The 16,057-nt window shown below is 42.8% G+C and overlaps 1 protein-coding gene across 5 annotated transcripts in view; it reads left to right on the forward strand.

Annotated features, from left to right (window-relative positions):
- LOC145345236 (mechanosensitive cation channel TMEM63B-like) overlaps positions 1-16,057 on the forward strand; it is a 215,450-nt gene that overhangs the window by 176,579 nt on the left and 22,814 nt on the right. For all 5 annotated transcript variants that reach the window (XM_080193015.1, XM_080193019.1, XM_080193018.1 and 2 more), the window contains 3 exons: positions 306-371; positions 1,646-1,808; positions 7,428-7,533. In XM_080193015.1, the coding sequence (XP_080049141.1) occupies positions 306-371; positions 1,646-1,808; positions 7,428-7,533 (335 nt within the window). The remainder of the gene's footprint in view (positions 1-305; positions 372-1,645; positions 1,809-7,427; positions 7,534-16,057) is intronic.

Genomic DNA, 16,057 nt, shown 5'->3' on the forward strand with positions numbered 1-16,057 from the left:
GATTTAATAAGGTAATTGACAAAAGAAGCAATGGCAACAAAATTTTCCAGAAGCAAATTATTAGGAGCTGACAGTGTGGCGAAGGTAGTCCCAATTGAGACGTTCAAATGAGAATTGGGTTATTATCTGAAAAGGAAGAACATACAGGGCTGAGGGGAAAAAGATAGGGAGTCAAGGTAGATTGTGACATTTGAATTGCTCCTTCAAAGAGCCATCACAGACATGATGGACCAAATGATCTCCTGTGCTGTAACCAATCTATGATTCTAGATTGCTCTCTCAAGCTGTTCTTATTTCTGTTCCAGTCTGGATTTATTTTTCCGCTGGCTGTTTGACAAAAAATTTCTGGAAGAAGCCACTGTTAGATTTGAGTGAGTATTTAACAAATCTTCTCAGTATTGTTGACTAGTGTTATTGTTCACTCGTTCATCTGTCCCATCTTTTCCCTCCCTCCTTTGGTATATACACAGACATGAGTATAAGGCTATGATAGAGAAACAAATACAGAATTAGAGCACTTGTGATCTTCTGCACACTGGATCAAACAGCAAGATTAAGGCTGTTGAGGTGGGGGGATGTGGAATAATGTGGAGATCAAGAGAAACCATCAGCGCAAGATGTTGGTCAGAACTTTCCCTTTTTGGCTGTTCACATTGGCAGGATCTTCTGGGCCCCCTGATGGTGCACCCCCACCACAGGGTTCCTGGTGCTGTGGAGTGCAGGCAATGGAAAACCCGTATTGACAGCGGCAGGCTCTGGCCAACAGTGTACACCATCCCACTGTGAAAAAGATACCACGAGAAGGCCAGAGGATACCCCGCCAGTTAAAAATGGGAGCCGTTAATAAAGATGTGAACAATAAATTTAATTTATAATAGCATTAGCCAGGAGCTGAATTATAACTAATAAAACTCACATTTAAGATAGACATATTAGGAAGACAAACGCAAGATGCTGTGGATACTGGAGATCTGAAATGAAAATAACCAAAACATTCTGGAAATAAGCAACAAGTCGGGCAGCATCTGTGGTGGGTGAAGCAGTTAATGTTTCAGGTTGCTGACATTTCATCAGAAGCGTTAACATTGTTTTTCTTTCTACAGATGCTGCCAGCACAATAGAAAGAACATGCATTTCTATGGCACCTTGCCTGATCTTTGAATACTTCCATGGCACTTGAGTTAGGGGCATTGGAGAGACAGTTAAAGGAATGCTAGATGCAGCAATGAGAGACAGTGCTTACACACCCAAGATTAAGACAATTCAGCAAAGGGATCCAAAACACAATTAGTCTTCAGTTTTTGTGTATTTAGCTGATGAAACTCTGGGTGGGGCTATTATAAAGAATGGAACTGCAAATCTTTCCCTAAAGAGACTAATGTATTGAGTGTATATATTACATGTTCCAGTGAGCTTTACAAGTGCCAATTCTACTCTCAATCTGAGCCACTAAATGTTTGATCTGCCTGCAATCATGCCAGTGTTATTTTGATATTTAGCTAACAAAGCTAATCAAAATATTACAACTTTGCTTTGATTCATGTCCACTGCAGTGTTTTACAACAGTAATCCACTCCAGGTAATGATGTTAACCAGAATTTGATCTCAGCAGACATGAAGTACAGCGTTGTATTTTCTATTCTAGGTGCGTCTTTCTCCCCGATAACGGTGCTTTCTTTGTGAACTATGTGATTGCTTCTGCATTCATCGGGAATGCCATGGATCTGCTGCGCATTCCTGGCTTGCTAATGTACATGATCCGCCTCTCATTAGCCAAGTCAGCAGCGGAGAGGAAAAACGTCAAACGTGTAGGTGTCTTTGATCCATCTTTCTTTCTCTTCTACCAACCTTGTACTGTTTCTGATCAACAATGGGTTCTAACTCTTAAAGTCATTTTGAATTGATAGCTCAGCCTAATTTTGAGATTATTTTCTCTATCCCACACATAGCATGCTCCCAGTGAAAGACTGGACATGGCGTGTCATTTCCAACCAAGTCTTGGATCTATCACTGGGTGCTGGAATTCATTCAATGTACCTCTGACAGCCCTGCAGGCCCCTCAGGTCAGGTGAATGGATGCAGTGGTGAGCTGCATTATTTTAGATGATTGACTTTTGGTCATTTCTCTATACATGCTGAGTATTCCTGGATCTTGGCCACCTCACTTCTGTTCGAGACGACTTCTACTGTTAGAAGCAGCCTACAACAATTCGTCCAGTAGCTTTAACACTCAGTTCATTCACCATTTGGTAGGAATTGCCCACATTGAACATTGCACATCAGAAGGTCGCTGGTTCAATCCCCCAAATTACTAAATTACTGATCCTTGGCGAGGAAAGGGTTCCGGCTGCTACAGTTTACCCCATCATAGCGAGGGGGATTGAATATAAAAGTAGGGAGGTCTTGCTGCAGCTGTATAGGGCATTGGTGAGGCCGCAGCTGGAGTAGTGTGTGCAGTTTTGGGCGCCGTACTTATGCAAGGATATTTTGGCCTTGGAGGGAGTGCAGAGGAGGTTTACTAGGCTGATGCCGGAGTTGAGGGGGTTGAGCTATGAGGAGAGGCTGAATAAACTAGGCTTGTACTCGTTAGCGTTTAGAAGAATGAGGGGAGATCTCATTGAGACGTATAAGATGATGAATGGGATGGATAGGATAGAGGTGGAGAGACTCTTCCCGCTCAGAAAGGACAGTAGGACTAGGGGACACAGCCTCAAGATAAAGGGGGGGCGGTTTAGAACGGAGTTGAGGAAGAATTTCTTCACTCAAAGGGTGGTGAATCTCTGGAATTCTCTGCCTGTTGAAGTGGTGGAGGCTACCTCGCTAAATATTTTTAAGAAGCAATTTGATGGGTTTTTGATAAGAGAGGGGATTAAGGGTTATGGGGAGAGGGTGGGAATGTGGAACTGAGCCACGACAGATCTTATTGAATGGCGGGGCAGGCTCGAAGGGCTAGATGGCCTACTCCTGCTCCTATTTCTTATGTTCTTATGTACCCCCTATAGTGAGTGGAGCTAAAAGTTGATTGGGTTCTAATTCCTGATTGCTGTCCTGCTGTAAAGTACACAGATGTTGGTGGGCTAGTGAGAACAGGACTTGACTCAGCTAATGTGCCATGAGTCATTCGCTAAAAACAGTCTAGACACACCTGACGTGAATTGTGGAACAAGCAATGATCTTCGGGATTGAGAAGGTTTTTAAAAGGAAATGGCAAAAGAATTAAGAAAACAATATTAATAAACATTTGGAGTAGCCATTTTTTCAAATGCACAAGTTATAGTCTTAACGCTGTGTTTTATTTGATCAATTGAGGGTTTTTTCAATTCATCTGTGGGATACAGGCATCACTGGCTGGGCTAGCATTTATTACCCATCCCAGGTTGCCTAAGGGCAGTTGAGAGTCAGCTACACTTCTCTGGTTCTGGAGTCACATGTAGGCCAGACCAGGTAAGGGAGGCAGATTTCCTTCCATAAATTCACATTAGTGACTCAGATGAGTTTTTCTGACGATGGTTTCATGGTCATCAATGGACTCTTGATATTTTTTATTGAATTCAGATTTCACCATCTGCCAAGGCGGGATTCAAACCTAGGTCCCCAGCACATTAGCTGAATTTCTGGATTAATAGTTTAGTGATAATACCACTAAGACATTGCCTCCCCTTTTCCTGCCCATTCTCATCCTAACCCTTATATATTTTATGGCACGTCTTCATTAAGGTCTTTACTATTGTTTGGTGTTTGTTTATAGTATAGATGTGCTGTCTAAACACATTCAGGGTCCTCAGGATACCCTGGCCAATACCTCATCATGTTCATTGCTTGCAATTCCTAGGAAGTGAGAAAGGAAGGAAATGGAAAGCAAGCAACGAGAGGAAGTGAAAGAGAGGCAAAAAGAGAAAAGGCAAGAAAAGTTGAGTAAAATGGAGGAAAAGATGAGAACAGGTGAGAGTAAGGAAAATAGATATTTGGAAGCATACCAGAATTCGAGGAAGAAAATTCAAAGAGGCAGAAACAGGTAAAAGTGATGACTGTAGGCAGTCATTGGTTACATTACACAGTTTGTGCCAACACGTGCATGGTATAATGCTATAGAAAGCTCAGTGATTTCAGATTCAAATAATCCTCACCAATGCTGCTGTTATTTTGGTAGTGAATAGATGCTGCACAGCTGCTTCAGAAAGTGTTCTTGAACTGTATAATGAAGCTTTTTTCCATTTATAAAGTTTGATAGTTTGGAAATGAAATACTTCCACTTATTTTACATTGAGCACATCTAGATTGGGTATGAAATATGTAAAATAGAGGTGGAATTCCCTTTACATTCTCCCATCCACCCCCACCTTATCACTGTGCCTTGTTTAAACCCACTGATTTTTAATCTTTTTCCACATTTTCACATGCTGAACAATAAAAGATTTTGTGTGTAGAAATGCACACAAGATCCCATCCCACCCTTCTACACAATTTGGGAACACCACTTTGAATGCCATTGCTTTAACCTTTGTTTTTCCCTGGTCTGACAATTCCTCTACTGGTATATTAAGATAACCACTTTTGCTAACAGCTCTTATAGCTTCAGACATATCTCAGAATCCCTACAGTGTAGAAGGGGGCCATTCGGCCCATCAAGTCTGCACCAACTCTCCAGCAAAGCATCTTTAGCTAGGCCTACCCCCTGCCCTTTCCCCATGACCTCACACACGCTATCCTGCTAATCCCTTTAACCTACATGTCTTGGGACACCAAGGGGCAATTTAGCATGGCCAATTATTCTAACCTGCACGACTGTGGGAGGAAACCAGAGGAAACCCACACAGACACAGGGAGAATGTGCAAACTCCACACTGTCACCCAAGGGCTGCAATTGAACCTGGGTCCCTAGTGTCGTGAGGCAGCAATACTAACCACTGTGCCACCATGCTCCCTGTGCCACAGAAAAGAGGAACTAGAAATGTTCATGAGATTTCTGTCTTATTCGCTGTGTTTTGTTGTAATTTATTACAGAACACCATTTGAAAGAACTACTATAACATTTGAACTTTATAAAATTTCTACAGTTTCTTAACAGTTGTTGAGGAGTATTAAAATTAGTAATTGGTATCTTCCCATTTCAAATATCCAATGCTAGTATCCAACAATCCCAGGTCACTTAAAAATTAAAATAAAAATTCAGGGACTTAGATAAAATGAACAGTTAGAAGCTTTTTCCCAGGGCACAAATTCAAGTTTGGGGGAAAAGGTTCAGTGGCGATGTGCAGGAGACGTTTTTAACTAACAGAGGGTGTGGGGGCCTTGAATGCACTGCCAAGTGAGGTGGTTAAAGCAAATATGTTAGCGACAGACACATGAACAGATGGGGCGTCGAGGGATACAGGCGTTGGTCTAGATAGGACAGTGTGATTTGTGCAGGTTTGGTGGGCCGAAGGGCCTGTTCCTCTGCTGCACTGTTCTTTATTTATAGCAGAACGGTGTTTATTCTATCGGAACAGTCTACTGCAGACACAAGCAGTCCCCTTTCTTGCAACAAAGTGATTATTTTGCATTCCCCAGCCTATTTGTGCACTTCCAGAGGGACAGATTGCTATGTTAGAGGGCTGCTTTGTGCTGTTGGGTCATTTGAACCCATCAGAACTCTTGGAGCCAACTGATGGAGCAAACCCCATCCTGATGGTCTAGGCTGTAACTGAGCCAAAGCTTTGGGTGTGAAAAGACCATGTGTACCTTGTTAAATAACCCTGTTCTCTTATTCATTAAAATCCATACAGTACAGAGGGAGACCATTCAGTCCATCGAGTCTGTGCTAATCACAATCCCACCCAGGGCCTATTCCTGTAACGCCACGCACATTTACCCGGCTAATCCTCCTGACACTAGGATCAAATTAGCATGGCCAGTCCACCTAACCTGCACATCTTTGGACTATGGGAAGAAACCAGAGCATCCAGAGGGAAACCACCCAGCATACACTGGGAGAATGTGCAAACTCTGCACAGTCAGTGGAATTGAACCCGGGTCCCTGGCGCTGTGAGGCAGCAGTGCTAACCACTGTGCCACTGTGTCGCCCTTAAAGAGGCAATTCAGCTCGAGTCTGCACCAACAACAATCCCACCCAGTCCTATCGCTGTAACCCTGTGTATTTACCCTGCTAATCCCTCTGACACTAGGGGGGCAATTCAGCATGGCCAGACAAGAATAGAATAATCTTTGGTATTGTTACTGAACTACCTTGAAGGAGTTAGAGCTCAATGATGAGCTAACTAAATTAAGTTGTATATAGAGTAATGATTAAACAGAAGCCTCTCCTTACATTAATTACTGCTTTGTTGATCTGCCAGCTTCCTCCCACCATGAAGTTAGTCTCTTCCTAGAACATAGAACCCAACAGTGCAGAGACAGGCCCTTCGGTCCATCGAGTCTGCACTGACCACAATCCCACCCAGACCCTATCCCTATATTCCTACACGTTTTACCCGCTAATCCCTCTAACCTACACTAGGGGAAATTTTTAGCATGGCCAATCAACCTAACCCGCACATCTTTGGACTGTGGGAGGAAACCCACGCAGACACGAGGAGAATGTGCAACCTCCACACAGTTCTGATTCAGTTCAGAATTAGCAAACATTCCAGCTGACGTTTGCCGTTTAGCACAAGTGATAATCTTCCAGTGCTGCTTACAGAGGCTGTGCCAAAGGACTAAAGAATTGTGAACATTGCACCCTTGTTCAAAAAGCAGCCCAAGGATAAAGATGGCAAATACATACCAGTCAGTTTGACTTCAATGATAGGAAACCTTCTAGAGTTTGATTTATTATTGTGTATTAGCATACAGTGAAAAGTATTGTTCCTTGTGTGCAATACAGACAAAGCATACCATTCATAGAGAAGGAAATGAGAGGGTACAGAATGTAGTGTTACAGTCATAGCTAGGGTGTAGGGAAATATCAACTTAGTGCGAGGTAGGTCCATTCAAAAATCTGAAGAGGTTGAATTGAAACATTGTTGGGAAGTTTAAGAGAGTTGAAATGAAGTTTTAGAAGCATAGAAGGCTAAGAGGGGACTTGGAGGTATTCAAGATCCTAAAGGGTTTGGGCAGGGTAGATAGTGAGGAATTTCCCACTTAAAGAGCATCAAGAGGAGTTAGTGATGTGAGAAATAATTGTTTTTACCCAATGGGTGGCTGGAGTCTGGAACAAACGTCCTGAGAGGATGGTGGGGGCATCGAGATTTTCAAAAGGAAAGTGGATTACTATCTGAAAAGAAGGAATGTGCAAGGATATGGGGAACAAGCAGGGAAATGGAACAAGGTATGATGCACTTTCAGAGAGCCAATGCAGACTCGATGGGCCAAGTGACTCCCTCACTGTAAAGATTCAATGATTCTGTGACTTGTCTATTGGGTGCTCTCTTTCTCTCTCCTCTCTCTAGCATCAAGCATACGAGTTCCAGTTTGGAGCTGCCTATGGCTGGATGATGTGTGTCTTCACTGTCGTCATGACCTACAGTATCACATGTCCCATTATAGTCCCATTTGGTGAGTATTTGATTTGTTAGCATGTGGAAAGGGATTGGCATATCTCAATTGTGTAGTCCATCCATAATTGAATTTTTATTAACTTGGCTATGGTAACCCTGGTTCCCCCTCAAGGGGTGGGTTATCCCAGGTGCAGTACTTCTTGCTTCGGTGGTGGGTTATGCCAGGTCTCAGTAAGTTTTCAGAAAAGATTTAAAAGATTTCCCATATGTGCTTATGTGGAATAAGATCACACAAAAAGGTAACCAAGGAATCACAGAATACTACGGTGTAGAAGAGGCCCTTCGGCCCATTGAGTCTGCACTAATGCACGAAATGCCCTGACCTGTCCACCTAATCCCACTTGCCAGCACTTGGCCCGTAGCCCTGAATGTTACGATGTGCCAAGTGCTCATCCAGGTATTTTTTAAAGGATGTGAGGCATCCCACCTCCACCACCCTCCCAGGCAGCGCATTCCAGATCGTCACCACCCTCTGAGTAAAAAAACCTTTGCTCAAATCCCCCCTAAACCTCCCATCCCTCACTTTTAACTCGTGTCCTCTTGAAACTGACCCTTCAGCTAAGGAGAACAGCTATTCCTTAAGGCAGAGATAGCAATGTACCTGAGAGCCCTTTCCCTTGTGCGATCCTGAGCATTTTTAGCTCAGTCTGCAGTGATTTTCCCATGGAGCAACAGTGACCTCTCCTGGACACTAAACAGTCTACAATCACTGCAGCAAACATTTAATTTTGACGGAACTTAATGGCCCTTAGTATTTTCCATGGTATTCGTTCTACATGTCTAACTAAACTAAATTACTTTCCAGTTATTGGTTTACAACTAATCAAACATCCCTTTGATTGAGTGAAAAATGAACCATAATGAATGTATTGGTTACAGTGCATTAATGATCCATTTTAATTAAAAGCTTTTTATGGTGAGGGCAAAGGATTAACCAGCAGTTGCTTAGCAAAGTGTTATCCTTGTATAATTGAGTTTTGTTCTATGGCTAACTTGTGAGCTCCCCCGAAGGCTTAGTGGTTATGTGCACCTCATAGCTTGGTACTGAGTCATAAAGACTAGGAAGGTTCCAGAATTTCCTTCTGTTGAAGCTGACTCCAGCCAAGGCATCCCTCAAGATGCTAAACTTATCTCCGTTGCCCCTAAGCTAGGGAGCAGATTGCTGGCTAGCATTCCCTCACCCGTTTGCTTTTTAGTGAACCCCCTTCTGTGAAATGTACAGCCACCTGAGGATCCTGTCCAGTTGTAATGCTCTCCATGTTTGCCCCCTTTGCTGACATCCTGTCTTTGCTGATTTATGAAGCATGGCCACTTTTGAGAAAGATCCAGAACATCACCAAGGAGTCTGCACCTTCCTGGCTGGTCGTGAGAAAAATGTGGGAACAAAAGCACTCTTATCTGGTAGAATGTCAAAATCTCTGTCTCAGCTATTCTCTGGAGAAGGGAATTGCACAGACCTAACATCCCTCAGAAATGATTTCTCTATCTACATTTAAAATGAGTGACCCCTTAGCTTTAAACTGTATCCCCTAGTCTCCATGGAAAGGGGAAATGTCCTTTCATCATCCACCCTGTCATGTACTCTCAGGATCTTGTATGCTTCAATAAAAGCACACCTCATCCTTCTAAACTCGAATGGATACAGACCCAGCCTGTCCACCGTTTCCTCGTAAGATAACCACATTATCCCAGGAATCAGTCAAGTGAACCCTCCCTGCACTGCTTCCAATATTTATATCCTTAAATAGACGTAGGAACGTAGGTACATAGGAGCAGGAGTGGGCCATTTGGCCCCTCAAGCCTAAGCCTGCTGTGCCATTTAACTGGATCATGACTGACTTCAGCCTCCATGCCATTTCTTGCACCATCTCTTTATTGCTTATAAGAACATAAGAAATAGGAGCAGGAGTAGGCCATCCAGCCCTTTGAGTTTTAAAGCTTGATGTTGTATTTATCTATAACATAAAGGTAAATTACTGTGGATTCTGGAATCTGGGGGGGGGGGCAAAAGCAGAAAATGCTGGAAAATCTCAGCAGGTCTGACAGCATTTTTGAAGAGGGAATAGAGTTAATGTTTTGAAATCTGTTTACCTTTGCTTTGAACATACTCCATGACTGAGCTTCTATGGCCCTCTAGAATAGAATTCCAAAGGTTCCTCACCCTCTGACTGAAGATATTTCTCCTCATTTCGATTCTAAAAGGCTTCGCTCTTGTCTGAGATGTGTGTCCTCTGGTTCTAGGTCCTCCAGAGTAAGAAGTCTTGCCACCAGGTTAAAGTTCAACAGGTTTATTTGGTAGTAACGCCACTAGCTTTCAGAACGCTGGTGGCGTTTGCTACCAAATAAACCTGTTGAACTTTAACCTGGTGTTGTGAGACGACTTATTGTGTTTACCCCAGTCTAATGCCAGCATCTCCACATCTAGACCCTCCAGCCAGGATAAACCTTTCTGCATTAATTCTGTCACATGTACCTCATACTTACCCTGAATGTTAGAGTATATTGTGCTGGGGCAGCACGGTGGCACAGTGGTTAGCACTGCTGCTTCACAGTGCCAGGGACCTTGGTTCAATTCCTGGCTTGGGTCACTGTCTGTGTGGAGTTTGCATGTTCGCCCAATGTCTGCCTGGGTTTCCTCAGGGTGCTCTGGTTTCCTCCCACAATCTGAAAGATGTGCTGGTTAGGTGCATTGGCCATGCTAAATTCTCCCTCAGTATACCTGAACAGGCAGGTATACTAGGTACATTGACCCGAACAGGCGCCGGAGTGTGGTGACTAGGGGATTTTCACAGTAATTTCATTGCAGTGTTAATGTAAACTGACTTGTGATACTAATAAATGTTGCCTTCAAACTATCAAATATGTAAAGATTGAGGGGGATACCTCCAATGTAAAGCACAAATCCATGGCCCACTGCATTTTGTGTAATTTTGGCAGTAACTTCATTGCAGTGTTAATATAAGCCTACTGACTAATAAATAAACTTTTTAACTTTACTGTCAAGCCCTGGAACAGTTTTGTACCCTTCAATGAGGTTTCACTCATTCTTCTAAACTCTAGAGAATACAATCCCAGTTTCCAAAATCCGCCCTCATAAACCAATTACACTCTCCCAGGGATTTGTCTGGGGAACCTTCGTTAGTAAGAAGTCTGACAACACCAACGCCCGAAAGCTTGAGTTTACTATCAAATAAATCGGTTGGACGTCAACCTGGTGTTGTCAGACTACTTACTGTGTTTACCCAAGTCCAACGCTGGCATCTCCACATCAGAACCTTCGTTTCACACTCTCTTTATGGTCAGTCATGATCCTTGCCACACCCCAAGACATGGGGGAACGGGCTGGGGGGAGCTCCAGTTAAGGACCAATAATGTTTTGTTTGTAGCTGATAAAGTTTGAGATTGAAGGCGTTTACTTCAGTAAGTAAAGCCACAAGATTCCACTGGTTTTGAAGAATCAAAAATGAGCTTTACTGTTTACAATATACTCCAACACTGAGGGTCAGTTTGAGGTGCATGTGAATTAACGAGTGCATTATAGTCAGACACACCACATCATAGATGGCAGGCGCAACTAAAGCAAATTCCAAGGATTTCTCAACAATCTAACCAGGCATTGCTCACATTGTGAGCAAACCAATCTCGCTGAAATGTTGGGGGTGATTTAAAGTAAAGTTTATTTATTAGTCACAAGTAAAGCTTACATTAACACTGCAATGAAGTTGCTGTGAAATCCCCCTAGTCGCCACACCCTGGCACCTGTTCGGGTCAATGCACCTAACCAGCGTGCTGCGTTGCTCTAGCAGCGCAACAGGCCAGGAGATGTCAGCGGAGGCTGTTTCGCAGGCTTCCCGGTGGGCACCTGGACCTCCGCAGCTAAGGTTTTGAGCATCATCAGCTCTGTGCCAGAAACCAGTACTTCTGAATCATTTTTGAGGTGTTTCAACATGCTGGTGTTCTAAATGTGAGCCACTATCGACAAGTTCGCCTGCAAAGAAATATATCGCCATTCCTTCAATGTCACTCGGTCCAACTCCTGGATCTCACTTCCTACCAGCACTGCTACACCACAGAACTGCAGCGGTTCAAGAAGACAGCTCAACACCTCAGAGAAATTAAGGTTAGGGAATAAATGCTGACCTTGCCAGCAAGCCCACATCCCAAGACTGAGTAATAAATAAATAAATCTGATAGGGCCAACAGTTAATTCCCCACATTTAATTTTTAAACACATGAAAGACAGCGGTGATGTGGACTGTTGTATCATTCCAGGGCTGGTTTGGTGAAATTTGACACTACTCAGCTTTGTGTAAAGCGTGTTCCCTTTTATTTTAATAATCCTTTTGGTGTTCTGATTACAATTAATTTACTTTTTTTGAAATCTTTGAACAAATCTGGAGGCATATTATGCCTTAATTAAGGTGCATCAAGACTGAACCATTACGATTCTTCTGTCAGTCACCAATTAGCCAGCTTAACTTTCAGTTCAATTTTGATTTGGTGACAGAAGCTTAATTCCCAGAACATTCCTCCTTCTCCACTTGCTTCCATTGCATTCCAAACTCTCTCTATCCAATCCCTGATGTCTTTAGTATGTTGTTTGAGTAACTTGACCTTGTTGTCACTAGGCTTGGTGTGTTGATACCTCTGCCTGATGTATTGCGAGGGGGGATGGTTTAATTTGTTACTACTGATTTTTAACCGCCCAATACTTCATCCAAAAGCTTTGTCCTTGCACGCTAGCACACCTATATTTTTAAACTTCTTAGAATGAATTCTAAAATTGTGCTGTTTTTCATGTACCAAATGAATATTTTTCTTTCTATAAACAAAAAGAGAAAGCCAGGAAACTATCCTAGTTTAGCTATATTAATTTGACATGATCGTATCCATGTAATTCAAGCTTTCCCAGAGTTCGTATGCAGATGCATTTTGGATGCTGTTCCAGACCCAAGCTCAAAGGTGGCATGGCAGCATAATGGTTAGCAATGTTGTCTCACAGTGCCAGGGACCCAGGTTCAATTCCTGGCCTGGGTCACCATCTGTGTGAAGTTTGCAAGTTCTTCTCCTGTCCGTGTGGGTTTCCTCCAGGTGCTTCTGTTTTCCCCCCCCACAGTCCAAAGATATGCAGGTTAGGTTGATTGGCCATGCTAAATTGTTCCTTAGTGTTAGAGGGATTAGGTAGGTTAAATGCATGTGGTTATAGGGATAGGGATTGTGGTTGGTACAAACTTGATGGGCTGAATGGCCTCCTTCTGCACTGCAGCATTCTATGATTCAATCTATTTTCACATTCTGTAGCCAATTTCTAGCCTCTATATTGAAGTCATGTGTAATTGCCTTAATGAATAGACAGAGCCCTGATTTAAGTGATCTGTTATAGAAACAGGAGTAGGCTATTCAATTTCTTGAGCCTATTCCATCATTCTATTAGACATAACTAATCCATATCTTGACTTCCATTTTCATGTAACTATGCAAGAGATGTCAGAGTAGCTGTATCCAACAATCACGTGGGCTGACTGGGTGATTAATTGGAATAGCTCCACACTGCGAGATGCACCTTTTTTATAACAGGTTTTTCCCCTCCTCTCCTGAAGATCCTGACTAACATGTTTTATGTTGCTCTCATGCGATTTATTTGAGTCTAGACTACCAGAAAACATTTTTTAAATTTGTTCTTGTGTATTGAAGTCTTTGAGAAACTATATTTCCAAGCAGAAATGAAGAACAAGTCTTGCATGATTTTTGTTAATGCTGGTTCAATGTAAAGTGCAGGAGGGTGTGCCAGCAGTACACGTGGTATACTAAAAATGTCGTACCAGTCTGGTGAAGCAACAACACAGGACCATTTGAGTGCCAAACAGAGAGAAACATGCGATACAAAGCGAAGTGATCCCACAACAAACAGATCCGATCTAAACTCTAGTCCTGTCACATCCAGATATGAATGGTTGTAAAGATGTACTCTCAGAAGTTGGACAAATATGTTTCATTTGCTGCGTGCTTCAAGCTCATCCATTGTACACTTTTTCTGACTAGGAAAACTGTTCCCCCTGGAGAGATACCCTGCACTAGGTGTTTGGTTGTTCATGTGGCCTGTACTCAATAAGGCTGGTCTTAAAGTGTTAGTCACCACATTCCTCCCACTTTAACTCTTTATTTCAATCCTTATTTACCAAATTACTTTATAAAGGTGAATAGAAAGCGTTATCAAAATTTGAGAAACGATTACATTTGTGCTTTGTCAATCTCTCATTACACACTATACCCATTGGTCCAATAATTATAAACCAGGTCTTTGAGGTTTACTGGTGGAGCAGTTTAGTTTTATAGTTTGAGATGCTACCACAGGTTCAGTATTAACAGGAATTGTAATAACGGATACCTCTTTTGGCACAGACGTTTCATTACTATTTGCATCAGCGGAGTCATCAGTCGTGTCTGTAACAGATCAGCCATGTACTTTGGTGCTTGTGGCTTCAAAAATGTTTCTTGGTGGCTACACTGAATGTTGGGACAACTCTATTCCTCAAGTAGCCCATGTGTTTGCAAACAATCCATCGCTCCCAAGTCTTCTAAATGTGAAAGGGACCCGGTCTCAGGTGATCATTCCTGGGATCCAACTTGACCTACTAAAGTTTTTTGAATAAGCAGCTTCATCCACCGTAAACTTCTGTGCTGTACTGTGCAAATCATGGCTTGCTTTCGGATTACTTTGGTCTCTACTCTCACTGGCAAATTAGGAAACATGGGGCTCAGTCTCATTCTGAGACAACATTTCATTGGCCTTTCTGCTGGTGAAATTCTCTCTGTTGCATGTGGACCTGTGAGACTTCGGTATCCAAGGTTCCTTCTAATGTTTTCTTTAGGATTGAAGTCTGGCTGTCAGTTAGTTTGTGTGAAGTTGCGTGGCAAGGCACAGTTCAAATGTATGTAATACTGTTGCGACTGGTGAAGTTTTTAAATGCTGCAGTACCGTGTACAGTTTAGTTCCCACTTGAGAAAGGATACATTGGCAGTGGAGGGGGTGCAGAGAAGATTCAGTAGGTTGATTTCGAAGTTGAGAGGGTTGGCTTATGAGGAGAGACTGAGTGAGTAAACTGGGGCTGTACTCATTGGAATTCAGAAGAATGAGGGGAGATCTTATAGAAATGTTAGATTATGAAGGGAATAGATGAGGTAGAAACAGGGAAGTTGTTTCCACTGGGGGTGAAACTAGAACGAGGGGGCATAGCCTCAAAATAAGGGGGAGCAGATTTAGGACTAAGTTGAGGAGGAACTTCTTCACCCAAAGGGTTGTGAATCTGTGGAATTTCCTGCCTAGTGAAGCAGTTGAGGCTACCTCATTGAATGTTTTTAAGGCAACGATAGATAAATTTTTGAACAGTAGAGGAATTGAGGGTTATGGTGAGCGGGCGGGTAAGTGGAGCTGAGTCCACAAAAAGATCAGCCATGATCTTATTGAATGGCGGAGCAGGCTCGGGGCGAGATGGCCTACTCCTGCTCCTAGTTCTTATGTTCTTAGTGTGAATATAGTTCCACGCAATGGCTTTGGGTAATCCGTGAGTTGTAAAACATCGGCATAACATTTCAATGGTAGCTTGAGGCATAGGTCAAAATTCTCCATTCATTTTAGGGTGTGCATTGATCACAAGCAAAGAACATTGTGGCTAAAAATAGACCAACGTAGTCAATATGGATCTGTACCCACACCCATCCCCAAAGGGGTAGTGGAGCAGTAGATGGCAACTTTTCTTGCAGTTCACTCTACTGACAGTGCTTGACAAACTTTTTGAAATCAGCATTAATTCCAGTCTACCCCACAACTCCTGACGAGCATCTTCATCCTCTGGATGCCAGGATGAGTGCTGCCTAATTCAGTTAGGAGCAGCACTCTGTCTAGAACAGGGACTTCTGCTCTCCAGAATATGATGCCATACTGACAACTCAATTTACTTTTGCGAGTAAGGAAGGGTTTGATTTCTTCAGAAATGGTCTCATTTACCTATCTTGTAAGTAACTGATCACTTTAGACAGAAGCAGATCTCAATTGATCCAGTTCCTGTTCTACTTCACACAGACTGGTAATGTGTCTAACAGCTTTAAAGTCAGGATGATTTATGTTGGTACAGGGTAGCGGCTAAGGGCATTATTGCTTGATACGTGTACCTCAGCTCGGTGTCTAAAAGTGTGTTTGTAGGCAGACAGTGCTCATTACTGAATTCTTGCTGAGGTTAAGCAAGGATAGCTTGGCCCTCTTTGAAGGGGCTGAAAAGCAGTTTGTGGTCAGAAACCGTGATGAAGTGACTTGCATGTAAGTAGCAGTGGAATTTCTTGACACTGAAGACTGTTGATCGTCCTTCCTCCTGCTGACAGACATGAAGATTTACTCCAGAGGCTTAAATTGAACAGACAACCTTTATTTACAACGTTGCGACATTCGCTGTATGCTTTGAGCTAGTTCCTCCCCTTGGATTCCCTACACTAGCTATTGATTGGTCCAAATCACGTGACCTTTA

This window comes from Carcharhinus amblyrhynchos, chromosome 7 (genome assembly GCF_965287045.1).
Source record: "Carcharhinus amblyrhynchos chromosome 7, sCarAmb.v2.hapA, whole genome shotgun sequence".
In the NCBI taxonomy this organism is placed as follows: domain Eukaryota; kingdom Metazoa; phylum Chordata; class Chondrichthyes; order Carcharhiniformes; family Carcharhinidae; genus Carcharhinus; species Carcharhinus amblyrhynchos.